The sequence below is a fragment of the Labeo rohita genome, chromosome 11, assembly GCF_022985175.1.
Source record: "Labeo rohita strain BAU-BD-2019 chromosome 11, IGBB_LRoh.1.0, whole genome shotgun sequence".
Taxonomy (NCBI): domain Eukaryota; kingdom Metazoa; phylum Chordata; class Actinopteri; order Cypriniformes; family Cyprinidae; genus Labeo; species Labeo rohita.
Genome location: NC_066879.1, coordinates 21,428,359 through 21,451,244, shown reverse-complemented (window position 1 = coordinate 21,451,244; position 22,886 = coordinate 21,428,359). Strand labels below are relative to the sequence as shown.

The 22,886-nt window shown below is 36.5% G+C and overlaps 1 protein-coding gene across 21 annotated transcripts in view; it reads left to right on the top strand.

Moving 5' to 3' along the window:
* cacna1ab (calcium channel, voltage-dependent, P/Q type, alpha 1A subunit, b) overlaps window positions 1-22,886 on the top strand; it is a 155,473-nt gene that overhangs the window by 70,091 nt on the left and 62,496 nt on the right. For all 21 annotated transcript variants that reach the window (XM_051123503.1, XM_051123502.1, XM_051123494.1 and 18 more), the window contains exons 6-20: window positions 14,351-14,442; window positions 14,527-14,679; window positions 14,768-14,952; window positions 15,054-15,157; window positions 15,393-15,508; window positions 15,643-15,678; window positions 15,773-15,859; window positions 17,227-17,433; window positions 17,577-17,689; window positions 17,851-17,963; window positions 18,350-18,481; window positions 18,598-18,670; window positions 18,809-18,926; window positions 20,522-20,589; window positions 20,707-20,813. In XM_051123503.1, coding sequence (XP_050979460.1) covers window positions 14,351-14,442; window positions 14,527-14,679; window positions 14,768-14,952; window positions 15,054-15,157; window positions 15,393-15,508; window positions 15,643-15,678; window positions 15,773-15,859; window positions 17,227-17,433; window positions 17,577-17,689; window positions 17,851-17,963; window positions 18,350-18,481; window positions 18,598-18,670; window positions 18,809-18,926; window positions 20,522-20,589; window positions 20,707-20,813 — 1,704 coding nt within the window. The remainder of the gene's footprint in view (window positions 1-14,350; window positions 14,443-14,526; window positions 14,680-14,767; window positions 14,953-15,053; window positions 15,158-15,392; window positions 15,509-15,642; window positions 15,679-15,772; window positions 15,860-17,226; window positions 17,434-17,576; window positions 17,690-17,850; window positions 17,964-18,349; window positions 18,482-18,597; window positions 18,671-18,808; window positions 18,927-20,521; window positions 20,590-20,706; window positions 20,814-22,886) is intronic.

The window sequence follows — 22,886 nt, the reverse complement described above, 5'->3', positions numbered from 1 at the left end:
GTCTATTCAACTGAGAACTAGTAACAGTAGAAATGAATAGAAGGTAGGGAGCAAAACTGGAACATGGAGGAATGAGGTGGAAGGGGAGAGGAAGAAAATGAGAACGAGGGAAACGTAAAGCAGCAGGGCGAGCGCGCGTGTGTGTTTTCGTTAGCTGCTGCAGTAACCTGCTTTTCACTACTGCAGATGATCAATCAACTAGCCCTGCTTTTAGACACGGGCAGATCTTCACACGCACAGGCAGCTGCGAAACTGAACATGGCTAATCATTAACTACATCCTCAATACACATTTTTACTCACCGTCGACTGCTGTGTGCGCACATTGGACACATTTGTAAGCATCAGCTGGCTTTCACAGCAGTACCTCTGTGTGTGTATATGTGTGTGTGTTAGAAAGAAAGAGCTGCACTTTGATGATAAAATGCATCCTCCTCCATGCTGCTTCCTGTAGCTTTGATTTCTATTTACAGTCAGACTCATACACACTTTTACCTACTGAAACAAACACGCACACATACTGTCATGTCAGACTGTCATGTTTTGTCCCTCACGGAAGCAGGAGATCCTGTTTTTTTCTTTCTCTTCCTGTCCAGTAGAAATTTTATTTTATTTTATTTTACTGTTCACAGTGGTGAAATAAAACGTCATACTTACCTTTTTTTTTTTTAACCAAAAAAAAAAAAAAAATTGCGAGATATCAGCTCAGAACATTAGGAGAAACAGTCATAATTTTGAGTTGCAGATAATTTTTGTGTGGTGGAAGCAAGCTTCCATTATTTTTAATTATATTTAGCCAGTTTTTATTTTTTACCATTTAATTTGATTAAAATACAATTATTTATTAAAATATTACATTTTATACATTATTTATTAATGTTTTACTGACACAACCATTTAACCATGTAACCATTTTATTTTTATTTAAAAAAGGTCATTTATTTATTTTTTAAAAATATTTCAATGTATTTATTACACTACCAGTCAAAAGTTTTTGAACAGTAAGATTTTTAATGTTTTTTTTAAAGAAGTCTCTTCTGCTCACCAAGCCTGCATTTATTTGATCCAAAGTACAGCAAAAACAAAACATTTTGAAATATTTTTACTATTTAAAATGACTGTTTTCTATTTGAATATATTTTAAAATGTAATTTATTCCTGCGATTTCAAAAGCTGAATTTTTAGCATCATTACTCCAGTCACATGATCCTTCAGAAATCATTCTAATATTCTGATTTACTGTTCAAAAAATATTTAATATTATAATATTGAAAACAGCTGAGTAGAATTTTTTCAGGTTGCTTTGATGAATAGAAAGTTCACAAGAACAGCATTTATCTGAAATAGAAATCTTTTGTAACATTATAAATGACTTCATCATCACGTTTGATCAATTTAAAGTATCCTTGCTAATAAAATTATTCATTTCTATCATTTCTCTCCATTCTTTGGATCAAATAAATGCAGGTTTTATGAGCAGAAAAGACTTCTTTAAATCTTACTGTTCAAAAGCGTCTCAGGTTACGTATGTAACCCTGGTTCCCCGAGGGAACGAGACGCTGCGTCGAAACGCTAGGCGTTCCCCTAGCGTTTCGACGCAGCTCGAGTTCCTGAAGGGGAACTTTTGACTAGTGGTGTATTTACTCCTGTTTTACTGACACAGGCCCATTCTTTCAGACCCTTTTTTACATTTTAAGTGACTCAGTTGCATATGAACAATCAAAAAACTATATCAGCTTTGTTTAATTTAAATTTAGTGATGTGAAGTTTACTCAGTAGTCCTGATTTAATGACTGGCAGTTAATGGGCGCCAGCCATAGTGGGATTACTGCTTACTGCTTGCACAGTTGTTCAGTCCACTGCCAACATTACCAGCTGGCAGAAGCTTTTTCTTGGTCTTAAAGTTGGTTCACAGAGCCAATTCTTTCCTCATACTGCAGCTACGCAAAACAAACTCTTTAAATATGATTATTTCTAAAAGTGTGGGGACATGTCAGTTATAATGCTCTGAAGAGACCAGTATAATAACTATAACTGTGATATAATGAAAACTGGCCGCTATCTGCTGCTACGCTGTTTGATTGTTTGAGCCTTTCGACTTCTGGGAAGTCCCAGTTGCTTCATGTTTGAATAGAGTATGGAATTACTATTAGAATTAGTCTGAAAGTAATTACCAGGACATTGGACACTGATTTCATTTCATTGCCATGGTCATCTGTTTTTTTTTTAGTGTCTGAAATTCTCTTAGTGTCAGATGAACACGAATGTTGGTTCTGACAAGGCTGTGGTTGCAGTACTCCCCTGAGTGCCTCTCCATCAGCTCCAAAACTCTAGTTCTACATTTTAGTTTCACCTCACAGATTTTACATCAAGACGTCAATGAAGCTTGACAGCGGAGTGACAGACTCTCATGACCTCTGAGCAGAGTTTGCTACTGGTCACGGAGCGGTCACTGGTCACAGCGGACAGTCTGATAGAGCTCATGTTGAATCTGCTTTTGAGTAGTTGACAAATAACAACATGAACTTTTTTTTTCAACATCTTGATTTAAAAAAAAAAAATCTGACTGTGAGTCTGTACTACCAAAGACAGGTATATTAATGTATCTAATATACATTATACACAAATATATATTGCAAGTTTTCTTTATGTCATAAAATACAAATCATATTATATACACAATTGCACGAAAAATTCATGTTTATGATGGTGCAAAAAAATAGAATTTCGAGATGTCAACTTAGAAAATCAGTCAGAATTTTGAGTCAGAGATACCTTTTTTATTTAATTTTTTTATTCTGTGGTGGAAACAAGATTTCATCCTTTTTAATTATACTTAACCACTTTTAGATATTTTTTGTCATTTTATTTAAAAACAAAGTTGTTTATTAAAATATTACAATTTATTTACTATTATTTACTAATATTTTACTAACACAGGCCAGTAAATCATTTCATTACATCATAAGTTACAAATCATATTATACATATATGTATATACACACAGTATATAATCATTATCTTTATAATATTTTATATGATTTGTTCTCTATACAATATATAAAAATATAAGTAATAATTTACTACTAGTAAACTACTAGTTACTACTTTAATACTAGTTTTTCATTTTAATTCCAATATTCTTTTTTTTATTCTACATCTTTTAGAACTACTTAAATATGTACAGTGTAAATATCATTCTGTCTCTATTATATACACTATAAAAATATATAGTAATACTTTTAACACTTTTATTATATATTATAATAATCTATCATCTCCCCCCCCCCCTCTTTCCTCTCTCTCTCTCTATATATATATATGAATATATATATAATTTTTAAAGTATATAATACATACAAATTTGAAAATATGAATAATACTCTAGTTAGGGCTGCCCCTAATCATATGTTTATCAATAAACCATATAAATCATAATAATAAGCCTTTAATTGCCTACATAGTCTAATAAGCGTTCAAGCGCACACAAAAAAGCTTGCCACAGCGCACGGGCAGAAGTAATGATTATGAACGTGTTAGGGAAAAACAGCAAGCATACTGCATAAACGTATTAATAATTTATTGATAAACTAGTGCTTTCTTTGTTTTCAGTTTAAGATATGAAGTCGTGAACACTGACTTGTCATCTCCACAGTAGTGATGCGCCTGTATGTATGTTTCATACAGATTTTATAATCTGAGAATATTTGTTTTGTATTTGAACCGGTTCATTTAAAAGTAGACATTTCACTCTCTATAGATATATTTTTCATGTCTGTAAGGCAAGTATACAGAGTTTTAAAGTTTCGTACTCAAGTTCAGAGAGGCCGAGACGGCAGAAAGTGCATCATGTTTGCATAATTATTTTACAAAAGCGCAACGTTTTGTTGTTATTGTGAGTGCTCACAAATAAACGCAGTCTTTACAGATTCAAAAGATGTATTACTCTTATCTGTATGACCAAAAAATGACAGAGTATTTTAAGTGCAAGCGACCACACCACCGCTCCAATCTGCCATGCAGTAAGCGCACTACTGTTCAGCTTCCACACTCCGCACAGACACTTCAATACCACACATTTTTCTAGTTTAACATTAGACTGAGCTGCCATGTAAGTTGCTACTACATATACCTTAAGATGAAAAGCCATATTTGAGGTCGATGAATGATTGGTGAGTGTTTGGATGTCCTGCCTGATATATTATATTACCACATAGACTAGCCGTTAATGATCTGTCCGTCACGGACTGCGTGACTTCGCCTCTACCTGTGGATTTTTTTTTTTGCGACTAAGCATCTAATAAAATTTTGGTCGACCAAGCCTTTTCTCATCGACTATTAGAGGGAAGCTTTAACTCTAGTACTAATAGTTTTACTATTGGTTAATTTTGATATATCTTAGTATTTAATTAATATTACACTATTTGGTACTACTTCCATTTTAAACCAACACTGTTATTATTTCTCTATCAAACTCTGTATTACCAGTGCCGCTGCTTGTGCACGTGTTGCCAATGTACAGCTCTTACTTGGCAGATTCCTGAGTCGTGACTGCGCTGGCTATTGGCTGCTTGCTTAATGCCAATCTGTGACTTCACTACTGGCACACAGAGCGAAGAGAGACAGAGAGGAAAAGAGAGAGAGTGAGTGAGTGAGACCAAGAGAATAACACCATGGTTTAGTCTGTAGAAGATTTCTCAGTTTCTGGACACACCTTAGCGCTGCCATGCGCAGCTGTTTCCATAGCGATGTTATGTAATAAGAGAGAACCGTGGAAGGCCAGAGAAGACACCACTATCTCTGCTTTTCTCGCTGCTTATCTTTTATTCTCCAAGGTTCGCCTTCTGTCTACACTTACATATAGTCACTTATTTTAATGTATGCACAAGAGAAGAAAGTTTAACTGTTAATATGCACCAAGATGGGAAGTTAAATTGGGCAGGAATTAATAGAATGACATTCTGACACCTTTAATTTAAAAAAAGACATTTATTTGCATTTTGCATGTCAATGCAATCCATTCATGCATGCTTCAGTGTAGTTTATGTTTACATTTTGTAAATGTATCCACTCAAAAAGTGCATTACATTAAACATTATGCTTAATTATGTATGGTGTTCCAAAGTGTACTGTCATAACATCCTAAATCAGAAAGTAATAACTTACTCTGCCTCTGAAACAACTGAAATCCCTCTCATTCTGGTAGGCTACTTAAAGGGACAGTTCATCCAAAAATGAAAATTCTGTCATTAATTATTCACCCTCATGTTGTTCCAAACTCATAAAAACAAAAATTAAGATATTTTTGATGAAATCCAAGAGCTTTCTGACCCTGCACAGACACAACTGCCACGTTTAAGGACCAGAAAGGTAGTAAAGACATCATTAAAATAGTCCATGTGACATCAGTTGCACAACCGTAATGTTATGAAGCTACAAGAATACTTTTTGTGCTCAAAGAAATCAAAAATAACTTTAGTCAACAATTTCTTCTCTTCCGTGTCAGTTTTCAATGCGCGTTCATGAAAATACCAGTTTTTAAAGCAGACTTTAACTATTTTTAGGTATCTTGGCAGATCTTGTGTTTTTTTTTTTCCCAATGGCATGAGTTGAAATCTGGCTTGGTTCTTACCCAGATCTTCTGCTTCTCCGCATCATTTCCTGTCCTCTCTCTAATATCACTAAGAGTTCCAAAATCTCTTAAAATAGCAATGTGAGCTTATGTGCTTGTGTCTACATGAGTATGAAACCTTTTTTGAGAATGTGTCCAGGAAGTTCTGTCTGTGTTAAAGGAACCATTGCGTCGACCGGACACCAGGTTAAAAGCGTGTTTCAGGAATAGATGCACTTTAAGTGAAGTGTGTTTGTGTGTGAGTGTGTGTTGATGTTAGAATAAGTGTGTTTCAGGGTGTGTGTGTGTGTGTGGTTAATGTCTATATGGAGGTGAAGGGAAGGATGTCTTTCTCTAAATGACTGCAGAGCAATAATGATAATGGAAGTGATGGCAGTGGTACAATATTCACACAGGTAGAAACCTCTTCTGTCTCTCTTTCTCCTTCTTACCACACACATGTCATGTTACATACATTTACATGCGCCTTCTGCTTGTGTGTGCTGGTAAAGTCGCCTTTTCTCTTGTCCTTGAGAAGGCCACACACATGCTGGTTGCCACATGAGGACAGGTGGGAAGAACAACAACAGAAAGTGGGAAAGAGAAAGAGGTGGATTAGTCCGCCAGGCGCTCAGTAATGGACAGAGACTGTGTGTGTGTTTGTGTGTGTGAGACAGCGAAAGACTGCATCAATATGTTATGCAGTAGTAAAGGGCAGAAGAGGGTTTCCATGTTTCTTCCACTCTCATTTTTCTTTCATCACAAATGTAACAGTGCAAGTGGGGACTAATAGGAAAAAAAGCATTTGTGGGGAAAAAAGCGAGCCAAGGGAGAGGTGGGTATATGTGAGGATGGAGGGGAAACACAGGTGCTTGGTAACATGAAATCGAGAGGATGAGAGGAGGGAGAGGGAGTGACCATCAGCTGTGTAGAAGAACAGCCGGAACAAACAAATGAGCTTAAGAATTGAAGCTAAACTAGATTTTTACATTTTTTTTAAAAATATAAGTGATGCAAAACTTGCCATTACAGTTCTCGTATGTTGCAGTTCTGATGTTACATTTAATTCAGTGTTACTTGCGGTTTCTTTGTAATAATTTATGAAATTTACTAGCAATTTCTAAATTAAAATTGTTTTAAAGGACACCTATTATGTCCCTTTTTACAATATGTAATATAAGTCTCAGGTGTCCCCATAATGTGTCTGTGAAGTTTCAGCTCAAGATACCCTACAGATCATCTATTATATCATTTTAAAAATGGCTATTTTGAGTGGAAGCACAAACATGCTGTTTTCATGCATGTCTCTTTAAATGCAAATGAGCTGCTGCTCCCCACCCCCTTTTCTAGAAATTGGCTGTGCCTTTACAGTTTGTGCTTCAGATACTCTGCCAAAAAACATCTGTTTGGTTTTAACTATCATGGTTTTAAAAGCCATGTCACTTTAAACTTCTGATATAGGGTTTTCTATATGCACACATCCAAAGCACACACACAGAAAGCGGCTGTCGCGTGTGTACCAAACTAAGTTCTCTTTCAAGTCTCATTGCGCTTGAACTGTCAGGAGTTACAAAAAACAGCCGGTTATGTCTGTGAAGATAAACAGCTGGGAAAGAAAGCACGTTTATATTAGATCTGTGTGGCAGAAGCGTAATATACAGTAAATAAGTCAATAAATCCACTGCTGTCTTGTCTCCTCTGAGGCTGGGACTCTAAATAGTGTTCTGTGCTTGTCTGTGAAGCCAACGACTGAACAGTTAGCATGCTTTGCTTAAGCTTTTGCCATGGCGTTAGAACTAGTACACCGTTGTCGCTTGTGTAAACCAAATGACGGTGCCATTGCGCAAACGTGTAGATTAAGGGGTGGTAATATTATAATAAGATCCCCTTACTTTGTCACGGGGAGCGATATTTGACATGCTCATTTATTCATATGCTTAAAGAAAAAGGCTTACCAAAACAGTTACAGGGTTGTTCTTTTTCTTGTTTTCTGGTTTGGTAGATGCACCAGGGACCAGATGATTGCACTAAAACATCGAAGAATTCAGATTTTCATGATATTTCATCTTTAAAGTAAATCCTACATAACTTTTTTTCATTGTATTCCCTAGATATGACTGGGCCACTCCTTTAGTATAAATCTAAAGGATATTTGAAAAGTCAGATTTTCATGATATGTCACCTTTAAAGTAAATCCTACATAACTATTTTTCAGTGTATTCCCAAGATATGACTTAGTTACTCTTTTAATAAAAATCTAAAGAATATTTAACTGTTTTTAGTTGAAAATTTGGGCATTTGAATGCTTAAAATAACATTCAGTGTCTGAATTTAAAATTTTGTGCCCAAAATTGGGATTTTTACCTTTCTGAGGAGACTATAAAAATGCACATTTTCCAATTATGTTAATTTTGTTTAAATAAATCAGTAAATATACACTATAAGAAAAAAAGGTACAAAAGCTGTCACTGGGGCGGCACCCTTACAAAAATTACTAATTTGTACCTTTAAGATATTAATATGCGCACTTGATATGGACCTTTTAGGGGTAAATAAGGTAAAATATGCACACGTTATTTGTGCCTTTTTAAAAAGGTACCACCCCAGTGACAGCTTTTGTACCTTTTTTCTGTGTACAACATTAAACTAGATATTATGATATTATGAAATATCAATGCAGTCATTACGCCAGTCTTCAGTGTTACGTGATTCTTCAGAAATCATTCTAATATGCTGATTTGATGCCAAAGAAATGTCTCTTATTATTATTATAAAAACATAATAATTTTAATGTACTGAACTCTGTATTTTTTTAATAACATTTTTGATCAATCCCATGTGTTCTTGCTGAATTTAAGTAGTAGTTTCCTTAAAAAGGGGGGAAAAATACTGACCAAAAACCTTTAAAAAGTAGTGAAAAATTAACTATTGCATAACTCAAAGGGGGCATTATTTATTTATTTATTTATTTGCCCCTACATTTCACATTTTTAAGGCATTTTTGTCATTTTTGGTGTAATTTTTTCCTTTAAAGTCTAGGTGTTACACACCAACCTGTAGTGCCTTAAAGGGATAGCTCACCCAGAAAATAAAATATTCTGTCATTAATTACTCACCCTTTTGTCATGTTGCTGTCTATGCAGGGTCAGAAAGCTCTCGGATTTCATCAAAAATATCTTAATTTGTGCTCATGCGGTTTTAAAATGACATGAGGGTGAGTAATTAATGACAGAATTTTCATTGTTGGGTGAACTACCCCAAAGGCTAATTACATCCAGAACCTTAAATATGAACAATAATACCAGTGATGTCAGCATTAGCAATGACTAAGACTAGGAAAGAAAGCTAAATTAAGGAAGTAGAGAATACCAATAAGGAATGTATTATAAATATTAACAAATCATGTAATATCTTCTTCCCAGAGGTGACAGTGAGTCTTTCAGCAGTCTGTAGCCATGCTGAATCAGAGTCTCGAAACCAATTCCAGCACTTTTTGATGCAAACAAGAGGCCTATTTTACAAATTCTGGTTCAAGAAATTTGTGATGTGAGATTTGTGATGCTAGATCCCTGTCGCACTCCCCGAACAAACACCCTGATGTACCGCACAAATGCACTGTATTCCCAGATGCACAGGCCTGAGTGTACAGCATTGAATAATGTAGAGTTCGGCTGCATATCAGGATGACCTAGATTCAGCTCGAACGAAAAGCTGGAGGATTCCTGCGCCGTTCTATCGCAGAAACCGGCTGATCTCACACGAGCAACACGTAGAGGACATGCTAATGACGTTGACTTCGTGTAGTCGTCATAAAATGTGACACTGTGGTCAGTCAGAGAATCCTTGCCGTATAAAGGGGGGAGGGAACCGAGATCAGTCAAAAGGGGACCCTTTATCTTTCGCTCCTGGCCTGGTTGCCGCGGCAATACCGAGATTCCATCAATGACAGAGGGCCCGTTGCCATAGCAACGGTTATGAATGAGAGGAGGCTGGTAACCGTGGAGACTTCGTAAAAGAGGAATCGCCGGTTGCTATGGTGATGCCGTGAATGGGGAGAGACCTAGTGGCGTGATGTTGGAGAGAGGCTTCCATGATCGTCATCCTCATCTTCATTTTTTTAAGCAAATGAGCGAGACACAAGCTATTCTTAGAAGCATGTACACATATGAATGTATTTTATGCACATAAACTGTAGTCAAGATTAGGCATTTCGCTAACTTCTACCAGACGTAGCCACACCCTGCTGAAAATTACTTGATACCTCGCAATCATTTCACATATTTAGGTTATGAAATGTCTCAGTGTTTATTTTCTTATTATTTTGTGTGACATTTCAAACATAAGACCCAACAGGGCAATAGAGGAGAGAAGGAGTGATAAACTAGTATAGGGAGGAAGGTAAAAAGAGAAACCCCTTCCGTCAGTGTGTGCTCTCTGATTGATTGTCAGGTTTTCCCCAGCAGACGGAGGCCTTGTCGCTCCTGTGAATCCCTCGCTCCCTTCCTCTACCTCACCCTGTCATCGTCCTCTCCCTGGGGCCGAGGGGCTTTCTCTTTCCCTTTACCTCTGTCTCTGTTGCTCTGTCATTCTCAGGGCTAACTGTGTATCGTTCAGTCTGTCCTCTCCAGAGTTTCCAGAATCACACTTTATTCCCTTCACAGGACTCTCCCACTGGTGCTGAGAGAGAGGGCAGTGACTGCCTCATCAAATACTGTGAGAAATACAGAGACTTATTTAGCAGTTGAGAGAATGAGGGTGTGTGAATCACAGATGGCACTGAAATCACACTGTTTGCCTTTTTTCTTATTAATTTGACAAATATTTTAGCATAACTAAAGGGATAATTTACCCAAAAATGAAAATACCCCATGATTTACTCACCCTCAAGCCATCCTAGGTGTATATGACTTTCTTCTTTCAAATGTTCTGGCTCTTCCAAGCTTTATAATGGCAGTGAATGGGTGTTGAGATTTTGAAGCTAAATAAAGTGCATCCATCATATCATAAAAGGTACTCCACACAGCTCCAGAGGGTTAATAAAGGCCTTCTAAAGTGAAGCGGTTTGAAGCGTTTGTGTAAGAAAAATATCTATACAGTTGAGGTCAAAAATTCCTTGAGTCCCTTGTTTGTCACGAACAGTTAAACTGTTAAAAAAATCCTTCAGGTCCCACAAATTTACTAAACTCTTTTCCAGCATTTTTGTGTATTTGAACCCTTTCCAACAATGATGCTCCGGAAGGAAAAACCATGCATTAAGAGCTGGGGGGTGAAAACTTTTGAACAGAATGGAGATGTGTACATTTTTCTTATTTTGCCTAAATATTATAATTTTTTCATTTAGTACTGCCCTTGAGAGGCTACAGAAGATACTTACATGTTTCCCAGAAGACAAAATAAATTTAATTTACCCTGATCTTCAAATTTGTAAAGTTTTCACCCCCCGGCTCTTAATGCATCAAGCTCATGACCAGCAAGTTGCTTAAAGTTAGTTTCCCTCATAGCACACGTACATCAAATAGACGTCTATTTGATGTCTGCATTTACATCTGCAAGACTTTTTTTTTTTTTTTTTTTACAATGTTTGCTCATCTGCAATACATCTATTGGATGTTTCCAGTCAGATGTCAAATAGAGGTTTTAAGATGTTTATGATTTAGAATGTATGTAAAACTGACATCTTACAGACGTCTGTCAGATGTTTGCACACAGCAGATGCTTTCCAGGTCAAGTGACCTTTAACAGACATCTTGCAGAGGTACGTGTGCTATCTGGGTTAGCTGCCGTTTACAGCTCACTGCACTGAGAGTGTACTATTTTGACTTGGGTCAGTGTTAAAGCTAACACGGTGAGTGTGCTATTTTGACTTGGATCAGTAAGAATCCACCTAGCAACTGAATTGCAATGCGCTAAAAAACACATCTAAGCGAACAGCCACATCAGGACAGTCACGGGCATAGTCTATTATAAGTGTAATTTGTCAATCATAAATTTCACCAATTTCAGGCCCATTATTGTCAATGCTGTGTTCAAAATAACTCTGTTTCCTACAAAAGGCTCTTTCTTTGACAGTTCACAACAAAGAGTTCTTATGAACCAAATAGATGTGGACAGGCCCGCTCTTCTATTTTATCCCGGGCGCAGGATCTGCAGCCTCTCTTCAAACTTTTGCACATAAACACACACTCTCACTCTGTCTCTTTCCGTTTCCATCTGTCTCAAACTTGCGCACACTCTCTACCTCTCTCTTACACACGCACGTCAGTCCACTCTTCCATCAAATTTACCGCAGGCCTTTTAGTGTGTAGTAGGATATCAGCGCAGTCAGCGGTGCTCTGTTATCCTGACTGCACTTACTGTACATAAAGTGTTCTTCACTGCCTGACCTGGAGGCAGTTTATTCCTTCCCGCATCTAAGTTTCCACTGTTCCACGAAATAAAGTGTAAACCGATATTGCATCAGCAGCCAGACCACTTTAGTCCTGATCTCAGATCAGTTCTTTAAGTGTCAAATGTATATTTGCATCTGTCTCGGGCTTATTGATCACGCAAGATGGGTCATAAATAGGTGTTATTTGTTACGTGAGATATGTAAATGAATTACTGAGAGTTTCATCCAAATCCTGTATCTAAGCTGGGTTTGAAAAGGATGGTTGTGAATATTCGAGACAGATCCCATAGGCTTATTATAGAGGGTTGGCGCCATCTCTTCCTCATTCTCAAAACATTATTGCACCATGTGACATCACAAAATAACTAATATGATTCTGATCATTGATCGAATTAGTCACAGTGTTCTTGCCAATTGAACAGCTTAAGAGGAAGCGCTGAAAAGCAGAAGACATTAGAGAATGAGTCTGGAGACGGGTTTGCTGCATTCTGTCCAGTCTCGCTCAAGTCCGTCCATTCTTTCTCTTTTGTTTTAGCTTACGTAGGTGTTTGCTGCATGTGATGGCAGAGCAGTTAAAGGCCTATTGACTGAGCCATTGGCTGGCGCTCTATATCATAACCACTAATGAATGAGCTCTTAGCAACATTGGCATCGCTGCATATGCAGGCAACAGCAGAAGGGAATGAAAAAGTGAGATAAATGACCTAATAACGGATTTCAGTGTAATTTCTAAAATATTTTTTTAATCATTTTCTGTCAATACTGTACAAGGTGTGCTATATTCTAGTGATAACGGCACTCCAACCGTTTCACAGTTTGTATCACTCCGTTTGCAGTATTTATGGTGGACGCCCAAATCAACTATAATTTTATGAATAATACTGTTTTTGTGCCACTTAAGAGTTTTTTAGGCAAGAATGTAGTTGTTTAGACTTCAAATGTGTGATTTGTTAATAAAGCTAACATTTATTTGAAATTTTTCTTTGATGTATTCGGAGATGAAATACCTTGGCCAGATCTTCTGGAATTTGCCCCTGGCTCTGGTGTCTCTGTAGTGGTTAAACATGAGATGTCATTTATTTTGGGTAAATATAACAGGCAGTCTTTGGTCTCATTACTCTATTATTTGTTTCAAAGCAAATAGTTTTGGCTGAGGGCAAAATCTCATAACGTTATGTTTTATATAGGAGTGCTGCCTTTGTACATTTGATTCAGTTGCCTTGCAACTTTTATGATGGCTGTTGTTTATTAAATATTATTATTGAATAACCAATATTTTATATAAATAATAGTAGTATTTAATAATAGTATTTATTATTGTGAAACGGTGTGTGTTTGTGATGGTGATTTTAATTATATTATTCCGTGATTAGAGGGTGACGAGGCTGTTTTTATGAGTGAGCCAGCTGTAAGGACTTTTATATTAAAAGAGACTGAAATGCGATTGTAAACAAGGAAGTTATTTTTACTTTCAACAACACCTTGTAAGACGCAGTCAACAAATGCACCACTGTCATCGGAAATCACCCTTAACCGATTGAAAGGATAGTATGACAAAGATATCGCTTTCTCAGCAGACATTAAAACTAAGGTTTTATAGTTAATAGATTGAGTTGAAGAATGAATGCTGTATCAGATGCAGGTAATCACACTCGCCCAGTCCATCTCTCTCTCGTAATACTCTACATAATACAGTGAGCTTTTAATACGGTAATACAATAAGCTTTCAATGAAGCAACTCAATGTTTCATCGTTACTGGTTCTAAAATGTCGTTTTCGGATTAGTAACGGAGCCTTGGGCTCAGCTGTTAAACTGTCAAATTGAGATTTGAATCCATGGCGTAGTAGTTTGCAAACAAGAGGGGTTTTAAAGATACTCTGTTGTTGATACACTCGTGTCATCGAACTGTTGTATAAACGCAATATCACACAAGTAGCCATGCGATATGACTGTATATCGGCATGCTATGATTTGGTTGTAAGCATGAGGCCGCAGGCCTATACAAGAGGGATGCACATTCACACACACACACACACACACACACATTTAAAGATCAGATGATGAGACCAGTGTGTGATGTGAGAACAGAGAAGTGTCTGATCAATTATTTACCTGCGATTGACCTCTTCTCAGGATAATGTGTCTGCTTGTGACTGTACTTTGCTGTAGATAAATGATAAAATTTACCTTTCAGAGGACATGTGGAGATGTCCTAATTTGGGAAATAATTGCTGATACACAGACGGCTCTATACAAATGGAAGAGCAGAAAATAGATGAAATCTGGCATTGTGTAAATGGCGTTAATAGCACATAATACAATCCCCTCCTTTCTTTCTATTTCTCCTCCAGTATCCTCTCCTCCGTGGGGTCAGAACTAGACCTTCGGACATTGCGAGCAGTCAGAGTGTTGCGGCCGCTCAAACTGGTGTCAGGAATTCCAAGTAAGTATTCTGTCTGTCTAAATTTCGAATTCGAAGACTGTCAGCGTTCTTTGCACAGCATACAATAGTGCCGTTACTCTCCAGGCCTGCAGGTGGTGCTGAAGTCTATTATGAAGGCTATGATTCCACTGCTGCAAATCGGCGTGCTCTTATTTGTGGCCATCCTTATGTTTGCCATCATTGGCCTGGAGTTCTACATGGGCAAATTCCACCGCACCTGCTTCGACAATATCACAGGTGAGCTTGTCTCAAAGACTAAATGAAAAACAGAAAAAACTTTGAACTGGATGCCTTTTACTAAACCCTGTGAATTTACATTATCCAGGCGAGATGTTTGATGAACAACCCTGTGGAGAGTTACCTGCTCGAAAGTGTGACGACGGGTTTAATTGTTCTGAATACTGGCTCGGGCCAAACTATGGCATCACACAGTTTGACAACGTCCTTTTTGCCGTGCTAACGGTTTTCCAGTGCATCACCATGGAGGGTTGGACTGACATGCTTTATTACGTAAGTATACGAGTTAAAGGCGATGATTTAACTTTAATTCTAATTTTTTAAAAGTCTTTGGATTTAGATGATAACATTGGGTAAATGTGTGTGTATTGCAGAGCAATGATGCCTTAGGGAGCGCCTGGAACTGGATGTACTATGTTCCCCTTATCATCATCGGCTCCTTCTTCATGCTTAATCTGGTGTTGGGTGTCCTCTCAGGGTAAAATCTATCTATCTGTATCAGTCTACCTATTTATTGTTCTATAGTTATATCTTTCTACCTGTTTATTGGTCTGTTGCAGTTTTTTTCTGTCCACTGTTTCATCCATTCTTCATTTGTATAAAACACTGTTCCTATGTAAGTTTTAAATTGCTAACTATGCAGGTATCTTTCTGTCTGCCTGTCTGTCTTTATTTGGCTCTCTTCCCCCTCCACCTGACCTCTGCCCCCCAAGTGAGTTTGCCAAAGAAAGAGAGCGTGTGGAGAACAGGAGCGAGTTCCTCAAGCTCAAACGTCAGCAGCAGATAGAGAGAGAACTCAACGGATATCTGGAGTGGATCTGCAAAGCAGGCATGTGCATAAAACACAACGTATACATAAAAATTATTTTCCTGCAGAATGCAGTGACTAGTTTGGACCTGTTGATGTTTTTGCATAATGAAAATTCAAATAAAAAATACAGCGCTCTCTCTCTGTCTCTACAGAGGAAGTCATACTCGCCGAGGACGACGATGGCACTGGTAACAGTATGAATGTTCCTGTTTTGTGCAGTTCCTGTTTGACACCTAAAATGCAGTAATCATTCACAGTATTTGTGAATGTACTTGTGTGCAGGATCCCGTCGCAGGCCCACCATAAAGAAAAACAAAGCTGACCTGTTAAATCCAGAAGAAGGAGAGGACCACATGGGAGACGCAGTTGGTAAGAATCATTTAGATCCCAAGGAAGACAACCAATTTGATTAATTAAAGGATTACTTCACTTCCAAAATAAAAATTTCCTGACAGTTTACTCACCCCCGTGTCATCCAAAATGTTCATGTCTTTCTTTCTTCAGTCAAAAAGAAATTAAGGTTTCTGAGGAAAACATTCCAGGATTTTTCTCCATATAGTGGACTTCAGTTGAGATCAACAGGTTGAAGGTTCAAACTGCCATTTCAATTCAGCTTCAAAGGGCTCTACACAATCCCAAAGAATAAGGGTCTTGTCTAGCGAAACGACTGGTCATTTTATAAAAATAAAAAAAAATGTATACATTTTATACTGCGATGCACGTCTATGACTTCACGCATTACGTAATCACGTTGGAAAGGGCACTCGCGGTTACTCACTCTGTGTACTCCAGTTCAGAAAGGTAGGGTAGGGTGAAAAACTCATCCGACATTGTTGCTTTGCATTTTAACTTTTTTTGTAAATAGTGTTCGACTTTGTTTTAGTGTTGTCAAACGATTAATCGCGATTAATCGCATCTAAAATAAAAGTTTTTGTTTACATAATTTATGTGTGTATACTGTGTACATTTATTGTGTGTATATACATAAACCTTCATATGGTATATATTTTGAAACTATTAACATGCATTCATATATTCATATGTATTCTTCATTATATTCATATAATTAATATTATATGATATTATATATTATATTAGAATATATGTGATATTATATTAAAAAAATATAAAAAATAATTATATATAACAACATATGTTTTTTTAAATATATACATGAATGTGTGTGTATTTATATATACATAAATATACGCACACATATATTATGTAAACAAAAACTTTTATTTTATCGCGATTAATCGTTTGACAGCACTACTTTTTTTGCACATTCGCTTTGTACATTCGCTGGGTCGGTACTTCCATCCACATCATGCGTGACCTTTCCAACATAATTACATGATACGTGAAGTCGAGCTAGTGCGAGATAAGCATTTGTGGTTAAAAAGCATATCATTTTGTTTGTTTGTTTGTTTTTTTTTAGAAAATGACCGTGTTTCACTAGATAACACTGCATTGAAACTGCAATTTGAACCTTTAATTTGGACCTTTGGGCTCCCATGGAGAAAAATCCTGGAGTGTTTTCGACTGAAGAAAGCACGACATGAACATCTTGGATGACATAGGGTTGAGTAAATCATCAGGAAATTCTGGAAGTGAACTAATCCTTTAAAATATTTCTTCTTTTTGAAACATATGATGGCTTAGACTTAGGTCCTACAGTATTCATGTCGAAGTATTAGTGATCTGAATGTTGTGTCGCTATGTGTGTATATTCTCAGGCTCGCCTTTTGCGCGCGGGAGCATCAAGAGCGGAAAAGGCGACGGGACCGCATTTAGTAAGAAGGAGCGTCGTCTTCGCTTCTTCATTCGAAAGATTGTAAAGACTCAGGCGTTCTACTGGACTGTCCTCAGCCTGGTGGGACTCAACACACTGTGCGTGGCTGTAGTACACTACGATCAGCCAGAGCTACTGTCGGACTTCCTCTGTGAGTTCATTCTTATTGCTGGAGACATAGTTCTGAACCTGTCCCATTCTCCAAGTCTCTCCACCAGGAGTTTTCAGTAAACACCCTCCCGCCTCGCTTCTGTTACCCTGTTCTCTCTTATCTCTCTTTCTCTTTTTCTCCAGATTATGCTGAGTTCATTTTCCTAGGCCTCTTTATGTCAGAGATGCTGATTAAGATGTACGGACTGGGGACGCGCCCTTATTTCCACTCCTCATTCAACTGTTTCGACTGTGCTGTGAGTGCCCTTCTCCATTGGCCCATTTAAAGTCTCACTTTCTCTCGCTTTTTTCTTTCTGCCTCTGTTTTTAACCTCCGCAAGCCGCTGACCTACATTAGATACAGACTTAAGTCCTTGTTAGCCAGTCCTCAGAGTCTTTGGCTGTGTGCGTGTTTCAGGTCATCGTTGGCAGCATATTTGAGGTGGTCTGGGCCATGGTGAAGCCGGGGACGTCGTTCGGAATCAGCGTGTTACGAGCTCTCCGACTTCTTAGGATCTTCAAAGTCACCAAGTGCGTTCCGGTGCTTTAATCTGACCGTTGGAAAGTTTTGTCAGTTTTTGTGTTGTCCTCCTTTTGGGATCTGAAGCAAGTACAAGATTGCACTGCTGATTTTTCATGTCTTCAGTTGGCTTTGTTTAGGTTAAAAGAATAGTTCTCAGTCCTCACATCATTCCATACCAGTGAAAAAAAGATGTTATGCACAATGTTCATGCTGCTCTTTTCCATATAGTGAAAGTCAATGGAGACTGGGTCTGTCAGATTCTAAAAATAACAAAAAAAGCATCATGAAAGCATGACGATGAACATTTTTCATTTTCATATTTGTGTTTTATATCAAATTGCCATTGTTTCTTCACAATTTGAATGATATCTTTCTGTCCCTCTGTCTTTTTCAGATACTGGGCATCTTTGCGTAATCTAGTAGTGTCTCTTCTGAACTCCATGAAGTCCATTATCAGTTTACTGTTTCTTCTCTTCCTTTTCATCGTGGTCTTTGCTCTTCTCGGGATGCAGCTGTTCGGTGGACAGTCAGTATAAATCTACCAACACCTTATTCACTTTCTCAGTTATATACAGATGACCCATCACTATGCGTAGCATGTTACTGTTGTATAAGGCTATTTGATGTTTTCTTTTTTGCCAGGTTTAATTTTGAGCAAGGCACTCCTCCCACAAACTTCGACACTTTCCCTGCTGCCATTATGACAGTGTTTCAGGTAGGTTGGTTTTGTTGGCTTGACAATAGATCTGTTATAATCCTAATGAGATATTTGCATAGACAGCATTTTAGGGCATGTACAGATAAAGGAAACAGTTGCTTCTTCTCTTATGTGTGTTTTATGTGTATTTCACAGATTCTAACTGGAGAGGACTGGAACGTAGTGATGTATGACGGCATACAGTCTCAGGGAGGGGTGGACAAAGGAATGGTCTTCTCAGTTTTCTTCATTGTCCTTACACTCTTTGGCAACTGTATCCTTCTTAAAAACAGACACACACAAGCATTTTCACTACTACATACACTGCTGTTCAAAAGTTTGGGATCAGTAAGATTTTTAATGTTTTTTAAAGATGTTTTTATGCTCATCAAGGCTCCATTTATTGAAATAATACTGCTATTTAAAATTATTTTAATATGATTTAAAATATAATGTGATGCAAAGCTGAATTTTCATCATTACTCTACTCTTTATTGTCACATGATCATTCAGAAATCATTGTAATATGCTAATTATTATCAGTGCCTGAAACTGTTTTTTTGTTGTTGTTATTTTTTTGGAATCTGTGATACATTTTTTCAGGATTTTTTGATGAATAAAAAATAAAAAAGAACAGCATTTATTCAAAATACAATAACAATGTGACAATGTAAGTCTTAAATATCACTGTTTATGTGTTTATCAATTTAACAGAAATCATTAAAAAAAAAAATTACATATTTTTTTATATCTGCAGAATATTTTTTTACATTTATTTAAAAAAAAAAAAATAATAATAATAATAATAAAAAAGAATAATACAATTTACTGATCCTAAAATTTTGAATGGTAGTGTATATTGTTACAAAACATTTCTATTTTAAATAAAAGCTTTTTTTATTTTTTTACTTAAAGAATACACAGTATATATATATATATATATATATATATATATATATATTTCTATATCATATCAGCATGACAGTTTCCAACATTGATAATAAATCAGCATATTAGTATGATTTCTGAAAGATAATATGACACTGAGGACTGGAGTAATGATGCTGAAAATTCAGCTTTGCATCACAGGAATAAATTACATTTTAAAGTATATTAAAATAGAAAACCATTGTTTTAAATGGCAGTATTATTTCAATAAATGGAAAAAGCATTAAAATTCAGTATGTCATTAAAAAGCATTAAAATTCTTTCTGATCCCAAACTTTTGAAAATTAGTAAAAACTACTGCATTTATTTGATCAAAAATACAGTAATATTTTTAAGCATTATCATGATTTAACATAAATTTTCTGTTTTAAAACATTTCAAAATGTAATTTTTTTTCAGTGGTGGCAAAGCTAAATTTTCAGCAGCCGTTATTCCAGTCTTCAGTGCCACATTATCTTTTAGAAATTATTCTAATATGCTGATTTGTGGATCAAGACACATTTTGTGATTGAAGTTGTGATACATTTGTTTTAAGATTCTTTGATGAATAGAAAGTTCAAACGATTTACACACTCTGTAACAAATCAACTTAATGAATCCTTGTTGAATAAATTGATCAAGTTAATGCATCCTTGTTATTAAAAGTATTAATTTCTTTCAAAAATGTATACTAAATAAAAAATGTCATGTTTACTACAAAAAATGAGGTGGGGGGAAATAAACACATTGTTTCTTCCAAATATACTTGCATTTTACTCTAGCTACATGATGTTGAAGTGATCATTTGTAACTGCATGTTAATAACATACTTTTTGACTACCTTCAGCTGACCTTCAGTCATGTATATTTAGCACTGTCCACTTATTAGGGGGTCACAGGGTCTAAAACGCACATTATAATTTCTTAACTCTAACCTCTCAGACACACTACTGAATGTATTCTTAGCTATCGCTGTGGACAACCTGGCCAATGCTCAGGAACTAACTAAGGTTAAACACAGTTTGTCTCAGATTCACCATTCATGTAAATTTCATGCATTTTAATTCAATTTTAATGCCAAACAATGGTTAGCGGCTGTCACTGCTGTATGTTTTTTGATACTCTAGGATGAACAAGAGGAAGAGGAGGCCACAACACAAAAGATGGCTCTTCAGAAAGCAAAAGAAGTGGCGGAAGTGAGCCCACTGTCTGCTGCCAACCTGTCTATTGCTGCGTGAGTTACTCTACATGCTAACAATCAGCATCTTTACCTTTACACAATTTTATTTTACCAGTGTTGTGTCCAAAACTAATAGCTGGTTCGAAAACACACACACCATCGCAATAAATCCGTACCTAGTTTTCATAAATATTCATGATCAAAAGGTGAAATTCTTACAAGACACCTTTAACACTCATGTGTATGTAAAAACCATGAATATGCATATATATGCAAATGAGCCGTAATACACTCACACATTAATGTCAGAAACAGACATCATATAGTTCACACTTTAACTTTATTACTGTAAGAGGCCATGCCTTATGTCACATGAATTTGATCTGGTAGCTGGTTTAAATGCTTCTTGCTTAGCTTAGCTGAGTTTAGCTTAGTCTGTCAGCTTAACTTTATCATCGTATTTAAGTAAATCCACTCTAATTCACTTTTCAGCAGACTTGCTTAAACCTGCCTGATTGTACAGTATGTAACCCCCCTAGGACTATTTCCATTTCTGTTGTTAAAGAGATAGCTCACTCAAAAATGGAGCAACATACTTTGACTTTATTTGCTTGCAGTGAACACAAAAATAGATATTTTACAGGACTAAGCAACTCTTTTCCTTACATTTCTGAAGCAGACAGCTAAAAGGCACTGTCAAACCCCAAAAAGTACCATAAAAGTACCATGCAAATTTGTTTTGAACTACGGTTGAATGTGTGGTATCTGTATGTGGTGTGTGGTTTTTTTGTGTGATGCAATAAGGCGTTTGATTTCTCATTTAATTTCTCATTCTGTTACAAGAAGTGGTCAATATGTTTTTATTTTGTTGTGTGTGTATGTTTGTATATTCCAATCAACAAACACTAACACTGTGACCTAACCAGGCATGATGCGACGAGTTATATACTTTATGTTTTAACTCTGAAAGCAAAATGGTTTAAATATAAGCCATATTAAAGGATTTGTTCACTTCCAGAATAAGAATTTCCTGTTAATTTACTTACCTCCATGTCATCCAAGATGTTTGTATCTTTCTTTCTTCAGTCACTAAGAAATTATGTTTTTGAGGAAAACGTTCAATTTTTCCTCCATATGTTGGACTTCTATGGTGGCCAATGGGTTGAAGGTCCAAACTGCAGTTTCAATGCAGCTTCAAATGGCTCTGCATGAGCAAGGGTCTTATCTAGCGAAATGATCAGTCATTTTCTTTAAAAAATTAATATTTATATACTTTTTAACCACAAATGCTCATCTTGCACTAGCTCTGTGATCCGTATGTGTGTCTTCACTCAGTTAGTTAGTTCTTAGTTCTCGTTAGTTCTTCATCTGTGTATTTCGGTTCTCATTTTCTCCTCCAACTTTAAAATCATCCAACACCTTTGTTTTACCTTTTTTGTAAAGGCCATTTGACTTTGTTTGCACCATCGCCTTGTAAACTCTGGGTCGATACTTCTGCCTACATCACGCGTGACCTTTACAAAATGACTATGTAATGTGTGAGGTCGGGCTGGTGCCCAAAAGACAAGCATTTGTGGTTAAAAGGTATATACATTTTTATTGTTTTAAGAAAATAACCAATCGTTTCACTAGACAAGACCCTTATTCTTCGGATGGGATTGTGTATTTGAGATTAAAAAGTATTTAAATTGTATTTTTTTAATGAAAATAACCAATCGTTTCGCTAGATAAGACCCTTCTTCCTCGGCTGGGATTGTTTACAACCGCATTTGGGATCGTTTGAAGCTACATTTAACAGTTTCTAAAGTCCAAACTCAGGGCACAATAGCAGTCCATTATATGGAGAAAAATCCTGAAATGTTTTCCTCAAAAAACAGTTTCTTTATGACTGAAGAAAGAAAGACATGATCATCTTGGATGAGTACATTATCTGTAAATTTTTGTTCTGGAAGTGAACTTCTCCTTTAATCCAATTGTACTAACCAATGCCTTTGCTGCTGGCCTTTGTTGATCCAATTCAACCATACTAATAAGCAAAACTTGCTTTAGATTAAATAACATTTGTGCTTCATTTTTCAGGAGTGTTGAACTTCAGGAGTGTTGAACTTCCTTCTCCTACAGTTTTAC